The sequence below is a fragment of the Fusarium falciforme genome, chromosome 8, assembly GCF_026873545.1.
Source record: "Fusarium falciforme chromosome 8, complete sequence".
NCBI classification, from domain to species: Eukaryota; Fungi; Ascomycota; class Sordariomycetes; order Hypocreales; family Nectriaceae; genus Fusarium; species Fusarium falciforme.
In genome coordinates, this window is record NC_070551.1 from 3,397,627 (window position 1) to 3,416,212 (window position 18,586).

General features: G+C 50.2%; 5 protein-coding genes and 1 pseudogene across 6 annotated transcripts, besides 1 other annotated feature; 1 reads left to right on the plus strand and 5 right to left on the minus strand.

The window, feature by feature from the left end:
• The first annotated feature begins 120 nt into the window (after positions 1–120).
• NCS54_01082000 lies at positions 121–1,041 on the plus strand (annotated as a pseudogene). The gene has a single exon.
• Positions 121–1,041: a sequence feature.
• Positions 1,042–1,445: 404 nt separating this feature from the next.
• On the minus strand, positions 1,446–2,135 carry NCS54_01082100 (GST N-terminal domain-containing protein; the record flags this gene model as incomplete). Its single annotated transcript, XM_053156114.1, has 1 exon — positions 1,446–2,135. One exon carries the CDS (start codon positions 2,133–2,135, stop codon positions 1,446–1,448), a length of 690 nt encoding a protein of 229 aa, XP_053012089.1.
• A 336-nt stretch (positions 2,136–2,471) lies between these two features.
• Positions 2,472–3,152, minus strand: NCS54_01082200 (Hypothetical protein; the record flags this gene model as incomplete). Its single annotated transcript, XM_053156115.1, has 1 exon — positions 2,472–3,152. The coding sequence occupies one exon, from the start codon at positions 3,150–3,152 to the stop codon at positions 2,472–2,474; it is 681 nt and encodes a 226-aa protein (XP_053012090.1).
• A 2,642-nt stretch (positions 3,153–5,794) lies between these two features.
• On the minus strand, positions 5,795–8,578 carry NCS54_01082300 (Protein kinase domain-containing protein; the record flags this gene model as incomplete). Its single annotated transcript, XM_053156116.1, has 5 exons — positions 5,795–5,894; positions 5,953–7,396; positions 7,445–7,611; positions 7,665–7,987; positions 8,048–8,578. The coding sequence occupies 5 exons, from the start codon at positions 8,576–8,578 to the stop codon at positions 5,795–5,797; spliced, it is 2,565 nt and encodes an 854-aa protein (XP_053012091.1).
• A 1,361-nt stretch (positions 8,579–9,939) lies between these two features.
• On the minus strand, positions 9,940–11,915 carry NCS54_01082400 (Protein kinase domain-containing protein; the record flags this gene model as incomplete). Its single annotated transcript, XM_053156117.1, has 7 exons — positions 11,687–11,915; positions 11,545–11,632; positions 10,736–11,495; positions 10,421–10,666; positions 10,197–10,370; positions 10,035–10,145; positions 9,940–9,972 (listed from the first exon to the last, which is right to left on the minus strand). The coding sequence occupies exons 1-7, from the start codon at positions 11,883–11,885 to the stop codon at positions 9,940–9,942; spliced, it is 1,611 nt and encodes a 536-aa protein (XP_053012092.1). The 5' UTR covers positions 11,886–11,915.
• A 5,762-nt stretch (positions 11,916–17,677) lies between these two features.
• NCS54_01082500 (Zn(2)-C6 fungal-type domain-containing protein) lies at positions 17,678–18,119 on the minus strand (the record flags this gene model as incomplete). The annotated part of the gene is made up of 2 exons (XM_053156118.1): positions 17,678–17,938; positions 17,994–18,119. The coding sequence occupies 2 exons, from the start codon at positions 18,117–18,119 to the stop codon at positions 17,678–17,680; spliced, it is 387 nt and encodes a 128-aa protein (XP_053012093.1).
• Between the last annotated feature and the right edge of the window lie 467 nt (positions 18,120–18,586).

Below are 18,586 nucleotides of genomic sequence, written 5' to 3' on the forward strand. Positions count from 1 at the left end.
GTGCAAGGAATACCAGGGGGTGCGATGAACGATTGGTTGTCAGAGACAGCATCACTCACTCAGATTCTTCAAATTACTCAGCCCCCTTCTTGCTTCTCTCACTCTCATGTTAGAATCATGAACGTCCTCAAAGGCATCGCAGATGTCTTTACAACAAGGAGCGCCCCTCGAGGCCTCACCGGCGCCCTGGGAACTCCCCTACCGTGGTTCCCAACGACAAAGGCCTTTCGTGAGACATGCAGTCATTTCACCGACCTTCCCAACGATCCAGACCTCGAGAACACGCTGTGCGAGGTCCACTACATACACCACACCCTCAGATACTACCTACTCCCCATGACACTGCCCGACGACGACTTAGAGCTGTGTAAGAAAATGTTGCGGAGTCTGGAGTCACGACGCGACCTGACATCGCTGGTACTAAGAGAGACGTCCATCCTCGACACCATTTTTGGTATTTCTCAATTCCGAAAGCCACCTCCGTATGAACCGCCTGACCTGCAACGTCGTGTCGTATCTCTGAATAACCACTGGAAACTTCTTAACGCCAATCCCACGCCCTTGTCACGCGGCTACGCCACCTCTCACAGCCCGCCCCTGATGCAAAGAGACTATGAGCTCACCCTGACACTCGAGCAGGCCGCCGAGGCAGAGCTCCATTACAGGTTGTGGCGGACTAATAGAGATAGAAAAGTGTCGTACCTCAAGGGGCACCCCCCAGAGCCGATCAAAGCGAGGATGGTGACGCGCGGTGAAATCGCCTCGGACGCCGTGTGGGAGGCACTTCCCTGGACATCAGAGGAGATGAGCAAGGCGCCGGACGACAGGCAGATGAAGTTTGAGCCGCTCTATCAACCGATAGAGAGTCAGGCTGTGCCGCTGGACTGGGTAAATCCGGGCTCGCCCCCTGTTTTCACGACGCCGGAAGAGGAGCGGCGCTGGGACTTGGTTAGGAGGAGGTCCAACGAGAGGAAGGATCGGCAGGTCGAGCATGCAAAGAAGCTAATGGCGGAAAAGAAAGGCCAGGGTGCAGCACTTTAGAGGGGGGGAACAAGGCGGGATGAGGAGAGGATTTGGTTGATCCCAAGACATTCAACATGAGATGGCAAGCGGCAGTTTCGACATGGTTTTCATTGGTCAAAACACAACTGGTTCGATGGCATTGAATGCATATTTGTTTTTACTATACCCAGTTTGGAGACTAGAACGGCATATTTTCAACCAGTAGCTTGTTACAACACCAATCTTTACGGCTGACTATACTTCGTTATTTGACAACGCGATCCCCGTCTACTTCTAGGTGATTGTGTTTTTCGGCATGTGTCAATAACCATGTTAGTTGTTATTGTGGCTGATAGCCTTTTGGAAGCGTCACCAAGTAAACAATGAGACCCGTCTACTATCGAGATATCGAGCGCCATATTATTCTCCAAGCTCACCTGTCCTTACTGGGACAGGTCCTGCAGTATCTTGCGTCCTCTCACACAATCATCTTCGTGGTCTGGTTCCCTCTCCGTCTCCTTGATACCATCCTGAACCCACTCTTGCACTACAGGATGCTCAAACAATCGATCCACGTATTCCTGAGCAGCGCCCTCGAGCTCGACGCCATATGTCTTGCAGCGCGATGCAATGGGCGCATACATGGCATCCACGGCGGTAAACTTATCCCCGGCTAACCACGGGCCTCCAAACTTTTCGATTCCTTCCTTGAATAGGGCGTTGAAACGTTTAATGTCCCTCTGCAGAGCCTCGCTCGGCGTTCCCAGCTCAATTCTTAGGCCGACGTTCATACTGCACTCGTCTCGTATGGCGTTGAATCCAGAATGCATCTCTGCCGCAGCAGATCTCGCAAACGCGCGGGCCGCAGCATCAGCAGGCCACGCGGCGGGGTACTTTTCGGCAATGTACTCGCAGATGGCGAGAGAATCCCAGACAAGGATCGACGTGTCTCCGTCCTGCAGACAGGGCACTTTACCCGTGGGAGAAAAGGCGATGAAGTGAGGCTGGCGAGGGCCGGGCTTGAAAAGATGGAGCTTCTCCTCAAAGGGGATGTCGAGGGCCTTGAGGAGGACCCAGGGTCGCATGGACCAAGACGAGTAGCGTTTATTTCCGATGAAGAGTGTATAAGTCATGATGATTTTGTTGTTGATTTGTAAGAATAAACGAAGTCTTGGCAGAGGCGAAAGCTGAGGATGATTTTTATAGCGTCGATGGACGACCCCGCTGAGCTGGTGAGTCACGACACGCCCTTTATTCGACAGGCGGTCTGTTGCGTTGGTAATCAAGAGGGTTGCGGTGCCACAATCTTGGAGTAGGACACAAGGTTATTGAATTAAAAGTCCTACGTAGTTATTACATGATGTATAGGTGCAGAATTCATCTAAGGATTGCTTTTTTCCCCTGGAACCACTAATGTATGTGCCAAACTCCTCATGATAGTATCCGCGGAATGTTGAATCTTGTATCGATTAAACAGAGCTTTTGTGAGTGGGAGGGCTGTAGGCGTGCTCTTTCCGTCGCTGCGCACCGTCCCACAGTGCAAGGCAAGTCTCGATAAGGTGGATGATGAAGAAGGGGATGAGGTTGTATTGCCATCCTCGCATGATACGGAGGTGGCTCTCGATGTCATCTCTCTGGCTCGAATCGGGCAGGTCAAGTTTGAGCATTGCCGAATACCAATTCTGAGGTGTCCACGATTGGAGAGGGTATTTCTCTCCGGTGTCGAGTCCGGCAGCGACGCGGGGGTCGATTCTCTGGCCGTTGTGGTCGTTTGTCACGACAAAGACGTAAATGAGGGCGCTGAGGACGAGAAGAAGACTGAGAACATTTGCGACAAGCCAGCCGTAGTACAACGCGATGCTGAATTTGTTTGGGTTCGGTCGAGATCGCAGCCAGAGAACCAGGGATCCTCCGCAGCCGATGAGGACAAATGCCGTGCCTGCTGCGCCATTGCTGGTGTGGCCCTGGTCGACAATGAAATTCTTTGGTTCGCCCTTGAGCTGGTGATCCGCGCCATTGTATCTGAAAGTAAAAGTTCCGCTCGCAGTACCGTGGAGCCATCCAACCATGGCCGAAATAAACGACAACTCGATGATGGAAACGACCATCAAGAGCCCGAGGGCCACGTACAGCGCAGGACGAGGAAACATTTTGCAATGGAGAAAAGAAAGTGACGAGAGAGAAACAGAAAGGGGATCAACAGTGTTGTTTATAGCTTTGATGAAGGTCAGCGCTAGATGCAATTCTGGGCTCGTTAGTGCTGACCAGGCGCTGACTAGAGGCTGCGGCTACCGGTGCCGGTAAGCGTAGAGTTGCACTGCCGGGACACTGCCATGGGTCGCCGCTGACGCAGCTAGAGATCAATTTGACGTGTGCAATTTGGGTTGGAGATGCAGAGTTGGCGATGGAGGAGATTGGTGGATGCGTTAGTAAGCGCGAGAGAAGACGGAGAAGGAGCAACTTGACTCTCATCACCGCCAACACTCAGCTGTCCTCCTTTAACGCCATAAGCCCGATAAACATCTTGAAAAAGGCCCAGAGGCGCTTTCATTTACTCAGAGCTAAAGGTCGTGGCGCTCAGATGTGGCTGACTGAACCCATGTCGTCCGTCAATTGGACGAGGGCGCGATGCAACCTCAAGCAGACTTTGACAACGGGCCCATCCTCCACAGTATGAGGAATCAACCAGACTATTGGAGACGGGTTGTCCCGAGGTTGGAGTTAGACTCATCTAGTCGCCGCTGGAGGCCACCCTCGAGAAAAGGGACTTTGGTTCATGTCTGTTTATTGGTTAGTGGTTCTTACGTTGTTACCCCGGATCTTGTCGTCCCCGAGGCAATTGGAGGCTGAGGATCTCGACTCTATCTTGTCGCTGCCAAGCCCTGCATAGGTGGACAACTCACATCAGCCTCATAAGCGGGCTTCAGAGCTTGAACGCAATTTCAGCTAAGCCAGCGAAACGTGCTTCAACACTTATGCAAGCCACCAGAATACGAGCAGGGCAAGATCGTTAGCTTGCATTGCCTGTTGCACGTTTTGCTGGCGCCGAGTCCCACCAATCATCGGGTGAGATTGACAGGAAATTCGATGCAATTCACAGGATCCTTACCAGCCCTCAACAACACCAAACATGCGAAATACTTGTATATGATAGTCGGGGGTATCTTTTTGTACTTCAATTGTTCATCCGCGGTGTTGGTTGGCTAGTTCGCAAATCCGTCGTTGACCGTTGAGAGACTGGACGAAGAAAGCCAACCTTGCTGCAACGACCGCTGCATCCACCAAACCCGTCTTTCGCAAGACAATACAATGCACACGACGTTCAGCTCAAGTGGCTAATAAAGAACGCTTCTCAGTTCTTAAACTTGTCCTTCTCATCTCAAGCAGTCTCTTCTATTTCGAGATGTCGCAAAGTTCCGCAGTCGATCATGGAAAGGTCCGGGATAGGCTCGTGTTCAGGCAAGGGGCTTGGCGCGAGCGACGCAGGAAAAGGCTGAACCTAATTCCGCCTGGCTGTGTTTATTTTGGACCATGGCTTTGGCGCCTCCCGTCGAGTCTCGGCTTTCGTTTAGTTACCGAATGCTCATGTTAGTTGGCTGACTGGGAAGCAGGGTCGCTGCTTGCAGCCTGTGTGCATTAGGGATTAGGGCACTGATCCATCGCCAAGCAACCAGTTAAGAGGCTACGTCCAAGACCGCAGAGGATGGGTCATGTGCTTAAATTGTGGCTTCATGCTTGCTCTCCAGCTCCGTAGCTTGGTGTCAACCAATGTCTTTAGCCATGATCCGGCAAGACCCCGCTGATATATTCGCTGCGTGTATCGCGGATTTGGGGCCTTCACACCTTCAACTGATGTGTCAAAGATATTTTCAAGACGATTCAGTAGCATTGATAGAGCCTAGCAAGTGGATCCAAGAAAACGGAGTTGGTCCTCATATCTAATTGATCCGCCTTGTGGTGTTCCGTCCATGTGGCTATTTCAAGCGATTTAAGGACAGCCTTCCAAGACGAGTGCTCCAAAGAACCTTTTTGTTTGAGGACAAGGACGCTGCACAGGGGCTGATCGACAACGAGATTGGATGCAGGAGCTGGGGAAAAGGTCTAGAAACGGGGCCAAGGATCCATTTCTCCGATGAGTCGGCGATTTCAGTCTCAGCTACCAACAAGAATCTGTGAAGAAACAGTGGCACAAACTTCACAATTCCATGATCATTGACATGTAGAAAGCTCAAACTTCAAAGCGTCATCTGTGCCTCGAGGGGTAACAAGAGGGAGACGGATGGCTGCCAGCTGACCCGCCTTACACCACCCATCGATACAGCTGCATCCTCAAGCAGCCACGATCAGCTGTCGGTCATATCAGCACTAGAGATCAGAAACTCGCTATGAACAGGGAGATGAGAGAGGAAATCTGTCTCGCAAGGCCACGCGGTAGAAGGTGACTTGACCTGTCGTTGCCTGTGCAAAAGAGAGGTCAGTCTTGGCCTCCTTGGGCTTCCTGATGGTAAATTGCCGATCTGGAACGATGGAGTAAAATTATAAACAAAAGAGGAAGATCTTTTGACTGACTTCCCTCTCTAGGGCACTAAGCCATGACAATACACAATGTGAATCTCGACTTACACCGTTTCCACTCGCGCCCATTTTTGCCTCATCTGCCAAGGCCATCTATAATGTGAGAAATGCTTCTATATATAATACTCGCTTTTATAAATACCATTCAAGGGACCCTATAACAGAATTAAGCAATTCGGGTATGTGGGCAATGAGAAAAACCCCGCTACCAAAGACCTCAAAGTTCATCCTCATCCGCCATGTCGATATTAGTATTAATGGGCCCGATAAACATGTCAAAAATGTTTCCGTCAATAGGTTTTGTATCAACACAGTCACTAAGTTTAAATGTCAGTTATGGGCGCTTCGCCAAATCAATAGTGGTGTTTCTCTCACCAGTCGTATTGCTTGCCATAGCGGTCAAGATACGCCAAGTATCGTTTGCCATCTGAATCATCTCCAAACCGCAGGAATTGAATCGCCACCTGGGTGCGACTTAATTCCTTTTTGAGAATCACATTGATAAGTCTTTTAATTGGGTTCTCGACGCCCGCGGCGCCTTCCTTGCCTTCGCCCCATCGGCCGTCGGTCAGGACGAAGATGGTGAGGTTTTTAGGTTTCTTCAGCCCAAACTTCTGGCGCAAGGACGATAGCCGTGGGATGACTATCTGATCGATGAAAGTTCCGATTCTGTCTTCAAAGGAAAGCTGGTCCCAACTTTGTTCGTTGAATAGGCGTAGAAGTTTTGAAGTGTCTCCCTTGTGTATCAATGGCACTTCAGATGAGAAGCAAACTTCGACACCGTCAGGATCGAACTTCTTAGCCAGATAGGCAAGAATCTTGAATTTTCCCGTGATTTCATGAAAATGTAGACCCATTGATTCCGACGCATCCACCAAAAAGATGTGGTCGCGACCTTTGACGTTGTTCCCAAGCTGCCCCACGACATCTTTAACCCTGGGGTCAACGGGGCAGCCGCTCTTGGCATTATTATACCAATCTTGAGCTTGACCAAAGGTCAACATAGGGGACAATGGTAGGAGGCGTTGTGAGTCAGGCCGTGGAGCTGGAGTGGGAGAGTTGAAGAACTGAGGATGAGGCGCTCCGTTGGGCTGACTGCCAGGCAATTCAGCCCAAGGCGAAAGAGGCGACGGGGATTCCATTAATGAAGTAGAAATGGGGGATTGCGGAGTGGCTGGGGTCGTATATGTGGTTGTTGTCTGGGATCGGCCCCTCGTCAAAGGTGTCCAGGGAAAACTAAGAGAAACGTGACGAGGCGGTGAGCTGGCTGGTGGCGAACTAGTCGGTGGTGATCTGGCTGTTGGTGATCTCATTGTTGGTGATCTCATTGTTGGTGATCTGACTGTTGAGGATCTGACTGTTGATGATCTGGCTGGTGGTGAGCTGGATGGTGGTGAGTTGATGCCATTACCCGAGGAGGCGGCCTGTATGATCTTGGCGAGTCGTTCGCAGAGCATTTGGGCGTCTTGTCGATCTCTTTGCGGGACCAGCATGGATGTCTCGATCATCTCGAGCACCTGGAGGGTAACAGTGTCATCTGGACAGTGGTTGCGAATCCAGTCATGGGTCGTTTGCACGGCACTCAGGGCCTGGGCACCGTCATGGAAACACCCACCGTGACCGGCTTGCTCAAATCTGGGCAGTGTCCTCGTTTCGGCGATGCGTCCGTTTCTATAATTTTCCAAACCCTGCCGACCACACTTGATCCAAATCGCAGCCTCGCTCATGACGCATCCGAGGGACCAGATGTCGACTTTGGGGGTGATGTGAGTTCGTCCGTGACGGGTGTAATCTGCATGGTGGCTAGATTCCGGGGCACCTTGTCAGATTAGCATTTAGGCAACGTATGTGCGGAAAAGGTGCTAACCGTAGACCTGGCCTCCGTGTGAGTCGATACCCCACGTGTCTTGGCTAGTCGTCAGAGTTTTGGTGTGGCTGTATCCAAAATCTGTGATGACAAGCTCAATATCGTAGGGCTGGCTTGATGCGGACTTGGAGACGAGAAGGTTGTCGGGTTTGATGTCCTGGTGAATGCTGCAGTGTGCCGTTAGCTCTGATATTGTCAGGTGACGTCAAGTCTGCCTTACGTCTGGAAGTTGGTGTCGATGGCAGCAAAGTTGAGATGGTGCAATCCCTCCAATACGCCACAGAAGGCATTCCAGATTTTGTTAGTGTCGCGTAGTGAGCGCGGCGGATTCATGTCGGTATAAAATTCTTCCAAGTTTCCGCCGTCGACAAACCCCAATATCAGATTATATGTGATGGTGCCGTCTAGGCGTTGTTGTTGGTAGCAGCCATGATAGCTGATGATGTAGGGAGAGGAACGGCTTTGCTGACTGGTGAAAGTTTTTACTTCTCTTTCGTATTGGGCTTTGCCGGATTCATTGTAGGTCTTTCGGACGCGAGTGGCCTGTCATGGCATGGGTAAGTAGTGAACTAAAGATATGCGGCCCGCAAGGTTGCTTCGTACCGGGTCGGAGCCTGCGCAAGACGGATTCGTTTCAATCTTGTGGACTTGGATCGTGTCGCCAGCTTTAATGAGCTCCTCCGTGTAAATGGGAAAGATGTACTGAGGGCTGAAGACTTGATTGTAAAGCTCGTGCTGCTCCAAGGCGACGGGGAAGAAGATCCACTGCCATTCGGTGATAGCCTCGAAGAGCTTGTCATACGATGGTGTATCAGGCCAGAATGAGGGACGGCTTTCTAGTGGAAATGTAGCGTCCTTTAGATTGCGTTCGACGAGCCACCCGAGAAAGTCGACCTTGTTGATGTACACGAGAAGGGAGAAGGTGCACAAGAAGCTCTGGAAAATGACATTCTGGGATTTGTTGATGGAGCACGTCCGCAATATCGCGCCGATGCTGTGGGCCTCCCAAAATTTCTCGAGACAGTGCCGAGGAATATAATGCGCTCTCTTGCATCCAGTTCCGTCTTGGCCATGGAATTGCAACTTCAAACGCCCAAGCTGCTCCCCACGTGTCGCGACAATGCTAGGCGGCATCGATCGAACGGCGCGATGCGCTAGGAGGGAGATTGGGGCAGGAAGTGGCTGAGCCAGGTCGGCACTCGTTGAACAAGAGCTTGTAACTTCGGTCGCGGGCGAGAGGGAGAGTCTGGGTTGTATGTAACGGCTTTGTGGGAGGACGACGTCGAACAAACTCGTGGGGTGGGCTGAAGGGGATTGTTCAATAAGAGAGGCGGATGGAGTGCGCAAGGCTTAAAACAAGATGGTAGCGTAGGAAGTGCTTGCAGCAAGAATCTAGATGCGGCAATACATGCAATACTAGATGCGCCTGATAATTCTGCAGCAAACAAGGCGTTGTTGTTGTGTTTGTGAGATGGAAGAGCATCGGGGCGGGGTGGATGGGATGGGATGAGGAGGGACGGAGGGTCGGCGCGAGAGTAGTCGCGATGGAAGACACCACACGGCACCGCACTTTGCGAAAGAAAGACGGGAGACCTTTCAGGCTACAAGGCATCCTCGCCAAGGCAAACAAATGCCTTATCGAGGCTGAGAATAGAGTGGGCGCCTTCTTTGGGGGTGGGTTGCATAGGTCGCCCATTTTCAACTCGGCTGAGACAACTGCGTCCTTACAGGTTGGGTCACCCAATTGCTCCTCTGATATCCAGCCACACGACGCTCAGCGCTTAGCTGAGATGTGTTGGTAATCCCTACCTTCATTTCCAGCTCTGGCTGTCTGATGTGACCTGAAGATACAACGCAACAATGATACTGATGGCCTGCTTCGTCGCCCCTTTCCTCTCAGATAATGGCAGCGTGTACTGAACGCCGAAGGCATACACATGTTGATTTAGGCTCGAGCGGCCAATCGCGCTGTTAGCGCATCATGTCAGCCCTGCTAGGCTCCCGAGGTCACCTGCATGTCAGGGCCTGATGCCACCTGGGCGAACTGTAATCCGCTTCGGCTGTAGGGGTCAGCCTGCTAGAATGCCGGGCGCTGGATGACAGATCATTCCCCAGGTTCGCCAGATGGAGGCTCTTGAAGCTCAGCCAATCATTGGCGATCTGCAATATCACACATCTGCAAGGCAGCCCATCACGCTGATGTTTGGGAGGAACTGCCATCTATGGAGGCCATGTCTGCCTTGCAAGAGGCAGGTCCCATGCAATCCACTCATCATACTTTTGAGTCACATTAGACCCTCGCAGAAACAAAGTTGGAAGCCCGTTTCTAGATCACTTGGTATTGAACGCCTTTCTTACTCTTATTTTCAATGACGTTTCTGCCGTACACAACAGTATTGAGCGCCATCTATGCATGTCTATTTCTATCCCTAATGAAACTCAAACCTTTGAGAAATGTACAAAAAAAAATAGCAAATCTATACTGTCACACCATGTCATTGGCTCTGTTCCTCGGGTTTCTCCTGCGCCTTGCAGAGCAATACGCGCAACACCATGCCAGTAATGTCACTGTTAGCAATGAAAAGCAGACAACAGCAAACAACTTCAAGGCCGCCGGCCGGACTTTCCAGGCGCCCATTGCAGAGCCGAAGCCTCCATCACCATCATCTCCAAACGTGATGATGCCACTGCTGAAAATGGTCTGGAAAAAACTGTCAGTGTTGGCTCTGGCTCATCAGAAAGGCAGACTTGCAGCTACAAATGTCCCCGGTAGAAAGATGAGTGTGAAAACTGTGATGACATGCATCGACATGGTCTTTTCGTGCATCTCCTGCGTCCAGCCCTTCATGATCTCGGTTGACTTTTCAGATGACTCGGCAAAGTACTTTGCGGTCCGCATACTCTGGTACTGGAGAATACCGTTGTACTAATCTCGCGTCAGTCATAATTCGTGCTCCTAGATGGAAAAGAACTCACCATTGCTTCTGTCCTCTCAACCCCCTGATGGATGGTCTTGAGGTTACCTTCGTAGTTGGCGAGGTCATCCTCTAATCTCCCTATCTTCATGGAAAACTCCGAGACAGCCTGCTTGCAAACCTTGAGGGTAGACTTGGGGACGTGGCGCTTGAATCCCTCCGAATTGACAAGTTCCCGGTAATATTCCTTCATCTGAGCCAAGACCCTCTGGTTTTGAGCGATTGCCGATATCGCTTCCCCAAGGTTCTTGCCAACATCGCTTAGCGATTGGAGCTTGTCAAATTGCACCAGATTCTCGATTCTGAGATGTTCTACCTTTCGAGGGGGAGGCTCTACCGGAGCTATTGTGCTGAAACCAGTAGTGACTCTCCTTGTCAGCTTCCGGACGATGCCTGGCGGCTCAGTAGACTTCGTAAGGCCACTGATTGGCTGTCCTGTAGGTGAAACTGGCGGAATGTCCAGCTTTTCACGTAGCTTGATGGTGGCGATATCATCGGCCAGAGCATCCACAGGGGCATGGTCTGCCACCCCCGAGAGGCTTGTGTACTTGTGTTCAAGGCTCTCGGCATAAGTCTCCCAGTTTTCGACGCACCACTGCATGATTAGAAGATGATCTGTCAGTGTTTGGGCGAATGAAGCATTCACGCTGTGTAGAGACGTGTCCCTTTTCTTGACAGACTCTTCCGTTACAGATTCGAGGCGCTTTCTCATGGTGTTGTCGCCTTTGAGGATGGCCCACAATGTGCGGCCCTCGATAAGATCATAGGAATGGTACGCTGCTGTTTGTCGAAGTTCCCACCCTTTTTTATCTCTGCTTCTCTCAACCCCAAGCAGATTGAAGCAGTGCTGAATCCTGATGCCAGATCGACCCATGGCGCTCAACCCAGGCTGGTGATGCTGGGAGCCTAGGTAATCTTCGTTCCGAAAGTGGGTGAAGCTGTGAGGTGTCTCCCGGTATGTGAAGGCGCACCAGAAGTCGAGGAAACGGGCCATTATCTGATGGTGGGTGAATAGATACGCCATCATTTCTCGTGTGCAGTCGAGAGGAGACTTGTGGCTTCCAGATTTGATAAAACTGTGACATCATGTCAGTGTCAAATCAAGATTATGTCTTTTGCACGCACATGAACCTCCGACAGGGATCTGTCGGGGTTTCGCTCAGGGCGTTTTGGAGTTGAACCAAGTCGACAGAAGATCTACTGATGTGCTTTCCTACAAGAATAATTAGCAAATCGCTTCCGCATATAATCGCTGCTAAATACGGACCATCTTGAGGTTTTTCAAGATCCCAGATTCTGACACGGGGTTGGCTGTCATCAAAGTATACTTCCTCGCCTTGCACTAGCTTCGATTTGTATGCCTCGAGTGTATACGAGAAGTCAGCCGTTCGAGTTAGATTGAGCGGATAGTCGCGAAACTTGGATAGCGACTCCTCAAACTCGTCAAGATGGTGGTTATCAGCCATTTTAGTCAGGTACGCTAAATGATGATGGATGCCTCAGGACGAGGGTGGAAGTATGGATGGACAACATGGACAGAGGCTCATGATCCTTTTGAACACCCCGAGGCATTTCCCCTCCCGAGGCGCGTCTCGGAAACGAACGCGAATGAGCGCAGGGCAGACTGCTGCAGGTGCACTGCAAATTTAAGACGAAGTGTGGGCTTGCTTTACTGCCACCACATGTGTCAAGGTCGGCCGACCTCTCGGTCAATCATTCAGGGCGCGTGCTGTGTGGCTGAGTCTGCCTGGTGGCTCATGAGGCCGGCAGTGGCGGTAACAGAGACAACAACACGGAACAAATATGCCCTGGGACAAAACGTATTTGTCGTGTTCAGATTTTACAGGCGTGGCGTTACAGAAGGCGTAAACAATGTCATAATTGAACTACCTGGCAAACCCAAGCGCGTACCCATAACCCAGCTTAAACATACCTAAGCAGAACAGATCCGAAGGAGTATGGACTAGTCGTCGTCACTCTCTGGGCGATAGCACACGTACTTCAAAATATGGTTACGTTGCGCCTAGGAAACGCTAGTGTCAATAAGGACAAGAAAGGGGTTCGGGGTGGCATCCGTACCGAGGTCAACTTCTGGGGGATCGTGAGGCGATAAACAGTGCCGTGCTCCTACGGCGTTGTCAGTGCGCCCGACAAATGTTTTGTCATTACGACTCACCTCGACCGAGATTTCATTGATGTACGAAGGGAACTGTTGTTGCAGGTAGCCAAGGAGGCTACTTTTCCACAGCCGGTACTGGGGAAACGTGTCGATGACCATGTCCATAGCTGATGATTGAGGCGCAGCTCCCAGCTCTGTTATGGAGGCTGTGTCGCCCGGGAACAAGGACGGGACGAAAATGTGTAATAACCCAGACAGCCAGACGGGGAAAGCCTTAAAGAGGCGATGCCTCCAACAAGAGAAAATGATTTACAGTGCTCTCTTGATGTTGAGCCCTGTAGTTGGTTGTGATATTGGCTGCTCGCACCCAGTCAAGCGGCCTGGTCATTTCACGGGGCTGAAAAAGCGAGACCTGTGATTTCAGAAAGCGTGGGGACAAGGGATGAGCGGAACAATGGGAGTAAAGAGGGGTAATTTGAGCCTCATGTTCAGGTGCCATCGTGGCGCGCCATTCGCTAACTGTCGTGTTACTCTATCTAGCATCTGATTGGAGTTGTTTGTGATAACATGCATATCAGGCTGGCGGTTGACGACCCATGACACCTTTTGAAATCAGGCTCGGCAATAGATGCATTCCTAACCGACAAGCGTACCGAGATTCGCCTCAGATATTATTTATCCCTGGCAATTCCTCCAATTTGGTGTTCTCCCATCACCAGTTAAAGTTGTATATTGTCGTGAGCACAGTTGTGGTGGTAGTAGATAAAATATTAACCGGAAGAACAAAGGAGAAACGTCAATCGCATTTTTATCATTCTATTATCTCTTCTCCCATCTCCCCCTCCTCCTCCTTCTTCCTAGCAATTGGCCAGCTGAACAAGGGAGGTATTCAATCCTAACCGTAGCGGCCAGACCACCACCGTTGAGTTCTGTAGAGTCAATCGCATTGTTAGCCCGGGCACAGGAATCAACAAGGGTTGAACGTGCAGAATGCCTGGAGAGCCCAATGGGTCGATGGAGGTGTGGCGAAGAGGGGACTTGGCCACCGCAGAGCCTCGAGGCATCTTTAGCCTAATGTGGAAGTATGCATTCGGAAGAGGAAGATTCCAGTGGGGATTATGGTGGTGGTGAAATACTGTTCTTGTTCTTGTTATTGTTGGCGCTCTGTTGGCTGCGGCCAGGCATTTTACGCATATATCAATCTTGATGCTACAAATGGATGCGGATGGAAGAAAGTGGACGAATGTTGTAGATTTACATTTCCATGGTAATTTCGGATTTGAAAACAAGGAAGAGAAAAAACTATTGTGTTGATAGTGTCTCTTAATGGACTGCGTTTATCTAGCGGATATGGAACAAGATTAAACCATATGATCAAATAAGAGGCACCGGGATGATAATAAAACACTTATATTCCTGGGTTAAAGACAGAACCATAGTATTAACTAATCGAAGAGGACAAGTTCTAGGTGTGAGTTATGAGTAAACTCTATCTTTTGCTGTTGTGGCTGATGGCTTCTTATCATGATTGCAGATAATAACGAGTTGCATGTGCGACTTATCTATCACATATCGTGGCCCGGGACATAAAAATAATTCATTTCTATTCTCTCAGTGATTCCACCCATTCTTGCAGGTACTGAGAACAGCTCATTCAGATCTTGCGGGTACTGCTACAGCAGTTGACATGAGGGGTTCCTGCTCGACACCACGTCCTAGAAGGCAGAACCAGAACTTGCTTCTGCGGGTATCATTAAACGGGCCAGGGCAATCTTTGAGCAAAATTTGTTCTGTGTTTCCTCAAACTGCAAGAGGACAACTAGGCAGGCTTGGAGAACATCCCTGTCGCCTCCGCCAGGGCCCTCGAAGTTGTAAACACAGGCATTTGATCAACTTGGCACATTCCTCCCCCTTTCTTTTTTATTAGGTTGAGTTTGTCGTGTGTTATTTTTCAAGTCAGGATACTAACTTGAGCACCGGACAGAATTGTTATCAGTATCATTACCAATGGCGGAAGAACGCCCTCCAGGGGTAGCAACGGAACTACGCACCCACTTCTCAAACCCATCTGAGGTCAGGAGCTCTTACACGCAGCCAAATGAGAAAACTTCTAAACTCCACTGATTACCAGATTCAATTCAGTTGGCGAAAATGTTTTTGTTCATTATAGTGATGTTGCCGTCCCCTACAATATCAGCGCTGTGCTCGTCCGTCATCTCCAACCCACCCTCCACGTGCCTACCCTGTACAGAGAGGAATCTCCAAATCTTCTCTACCCCCAATCACGGGGAAGTCCTTGGCAGGCTGCATTCTGGTGTGGAGCAAGAACTATCTTGTATACTACTTTGCTGTAACAGAAAGTGCCTGGGATGCAAGATTTTGGAGAATACCATTAGTAAAGCTCCCTAGCCATAATTCAAGAACAGATGGGGCAATAGCAATGGTCCATCGCTGCGTTCAAGAATTATAATGGTTCATTGATGCACCCCTTTTCAACTAGAAACATAGGTGTTAATCCTCATCCTGGCCTTGTTTTCCCTCTCTTCTCTTTCTTTCTCCTCATCAGGTATCGTTATGAGACTATAAGCTTACCTATATAACACCCATCCACATCCGTTCACGGCCATCCAGTATTCGTCCCCACGCGTAGCCCAATATCCAGCTACATTCTTCCTACATCCATTCGCAATGTCGATTGACAGTACGGAGTAACTTAGGTTGATATGTGAGAAGGACGTGCGGCTAGAGCAGTTCCACAAACCACCGCTGCTAACCACAATAAGGGGACGTACTCATCACCACGATCAACATCATTACCAATACCGGCAAACTCTTCCTGGTCCGGATCCACACTCTCCCGCTCGGCCAATGGTACCTCTGGGCACCGAGGCTCGAGGGCATCTAGTCCTCTCCTCGCCTCCCTTCCGTTGGCCCACCAGGCCCTCTCCGCTGTTCTATGCTTGTTACGCTTCTCCTTCCCCTGGGCTTAGGCTAATGACGACTTATTTTCTGCAAATCTCAACGAATAGAGAGCCCCGGGCCGATGGGGGCGGTATTGAGCGTGAAGGGCCACTCGGCCTTGAGCAAGGTGCCGAGATAGAGGCCGGAGGGGTAGAGCCCCTGCAGATCGGGGTAGGACCAAGAGTGCTGATGCTCCTATTTTGATCCTACCCTAAATCAAAGTAGAAACTTCTTGGTTGCATACAGAACACGCTCATTTGCGCTTTTCTCTGTAGAAGCTACCTTGGCCATCAGTATAGCTTAGCTATACTTGATAACCTTCAGCATATTACTAGATGTGACTTGTACCTTGTTGTTTAGATGGTGTCTAGTACTTCCTCATAGGTTTATCATTTGGGAAACAACAAGATCGTCACACTCGCTTCATGAAGGTGTATCACACACTTTGGTGGAGCGCCTGAACTCGGATGAGGATTGGCTGGGCTGCTCCTGAGGCAACCCCGAACCCTCCCTGAAAGCGGGTACGTTGGATCGATAATCTCACTCAAGACCAGTCTAACTTCTTGATGGTGACGGGGTCGTAGTGCCGTAGTAGAGCCCGCGCATCCCGCGGACATTGAGTCTCCGAACTCCCCTATTCAATCCTTTTCTTTTCTTTTTTTCGGTGTCGCTTTTGCTATTCTAGACACCGTGGTGATCACCCGTAATGCTTCCCACAGATTAGGAGACCGTTATCTTTGTGTGTTGTGATACTGGTGCGCAACAAGAATACGAGTACGACGGACAGATGGTAACTCCCGTCCTGCCCACTGGACAGGGCATTATCCAGAGACTCATGTTGGCTCGGGAACATGTTATCACAAGTAAAAGAAACTTCTAGCATTCTCCAATAGAATGTGTCGGGTTTAGGAATGACTGCGTTTCCGGTAATGTTGGCCAAGAATGATGCAAATTCCATCGACACCCGGCAACATGGAGGGGGCATGGCCACGTCAAGTACGTCCAAGCGCCATCTAGGTAGAGAAAAGAAAAAGAACACGAAAGGAAAGGTGTCACGGACTTGAAAAACGTGGCGTGATATCTCCCGTTTCATTACCGGGGGCTCGTGTGTGACAGGCATGAATCAAAATATTGACAATTTTCAACCATGACGACATTGACAACTACCAACTTGGCACGCAGGGATGGCGGACATTTTCGCTCTCGGGACGATTAGATGATAATGCCCCTGAAGAGGGGAAAATAGAGTTTCAAGAGAGAAAAAAGAACGCATTGCCACGTTTTTGCCCCCAACTCCATGGAGACTATCAGCTTTCGTCCGGGCGGTGTCCGGAGACGGCCCCGTAACGGAACCCGGGGTAAGAAAAGTGTAACTTGGAGGACTCAGAATCTTATCCGTGAAGCCCCACGTAGAGAAATGGACGTCATTATGGTTCTCAATGCGTTGATTCAGGAGTGACGAATGTTGGAGTCATACCGTGTCACCGGTGCCCTTGTCGATTTGGATCTTGATTTCCCAAACAGGGGTTTCGATCCAATCACTCCCATGAAGCCAAGCTGTCAGATCCCGAGGTATCAAGTCTGACACCAGCTGAATAAACGCTCAAACTCTAACAAGCGCGTTCCCGGGGTCCTCGTCGGGTCCGACACGTCTTGGCACGGCGGAGACTAGTGGATGATCCTGGCAGGGGAGGATCCACAGGGCATTTGGAGCAGGGGTTCAGAATTTACCGAGACCTCTTACCCCCCAGGTTTTTTTCAACGACATTCGATGGTTCCCCGTTCCTCTCGACTCTCACCACCAAGACTGAGCACACCACGAGACCAACATTTTTCAGCGTCATGTTACTTATATGGCGTGACTTTATATGATCAAAATATATACTACAGGATTCTTTACAATTTCGAGTTTATTATGGTATCTGTATCAACGCCCCCCATTGCCGTGTTGCCCAAGTATACCACCCTCTATCTCTCCAATGCTCGCTAACCATCAAAGATTCTGTACGCCAGACACCCCCAGGTATACAAGACGCATCCAAATGCTTGCGGGCATCAAGATAGAGTATACGCCCCTTCTTTCCCACCTTTTACGAGCAAGTGTTCCCAAATCAACGCCATACAAAAAAAAAGATGTCAAGTGACTGAGAAGAGTTGTATACTTCAAAAAAGCAATGATTATTGTGGTGAAAAGGTTTGGTGTTGCTCATAGCTCGAAGGCGTCACCTTTCCGTACTCTGGAGGTGGACTCGAATGGCTATCCGTGGGACTGCTGGACTCGCTATAATGTCCTGGCAAGTCATACATCTGAGATTTTTGCACACAGGTGCATCTCTTGAGGAGCTGCTCGCATCTTTCCAAGCGTTCGAGGAGCTCCTTTGTGGGCTTCCGCCGCTTACGCTTGGGAGCTGGTGTACTTGGTATGCAAGTGACCTTGGCCTATCAAGCACGGTTAATATCTTGCTTGACATGTTGAAGATGTGTAAAAACATACCTTGACGCAAAAGGAACATGGACTCTTGCGATCACACTTCTTCTTGCGTTGCTGGCAGAGCACACAGGCCAAGATTCTCTTAGACTCTGTTGGTCTTTGCGGTTGTTCTGTAGGCAGGGCTGCCATGGTGTCGTATAATGACCGAATGTGGCAATATGGGAAGGAACAGGTAAAACGTAAGCAAGCAGTAGAAACTTCTTTTTTTTCGTTCTTTGGAGTTCGGTAAGAGAGTCAAGCCGGCGGGCGAACTAGGATATTTCTTGCTGCGGGCAGATAACGAGATGCAGGACTCTTTGCCAGGGGTGTTGGGTGCTCTTCGTACATGTTAACCAGGGCTGTGTATTTGCACATTAATAATTGCCACCCAAATTCTGACGCTCTGTCGGTGACGGACACTAGACGGGCCCCGAAGGTCTTGTCGGGGACGGGGAGTCGACCGTTCCCGTGTGCGTCTCGTCTGCGGATCCCGCGTCGGTACCCACCAACATCTCGGAAGATACGGGCTCGATCAAGTTTGCGGGAGGGCCATTATTAGACCTGGGGGGGAGCCTCGTTGTGGTCAGTGTCAATTTGGACAATTCAGATCTATCCTT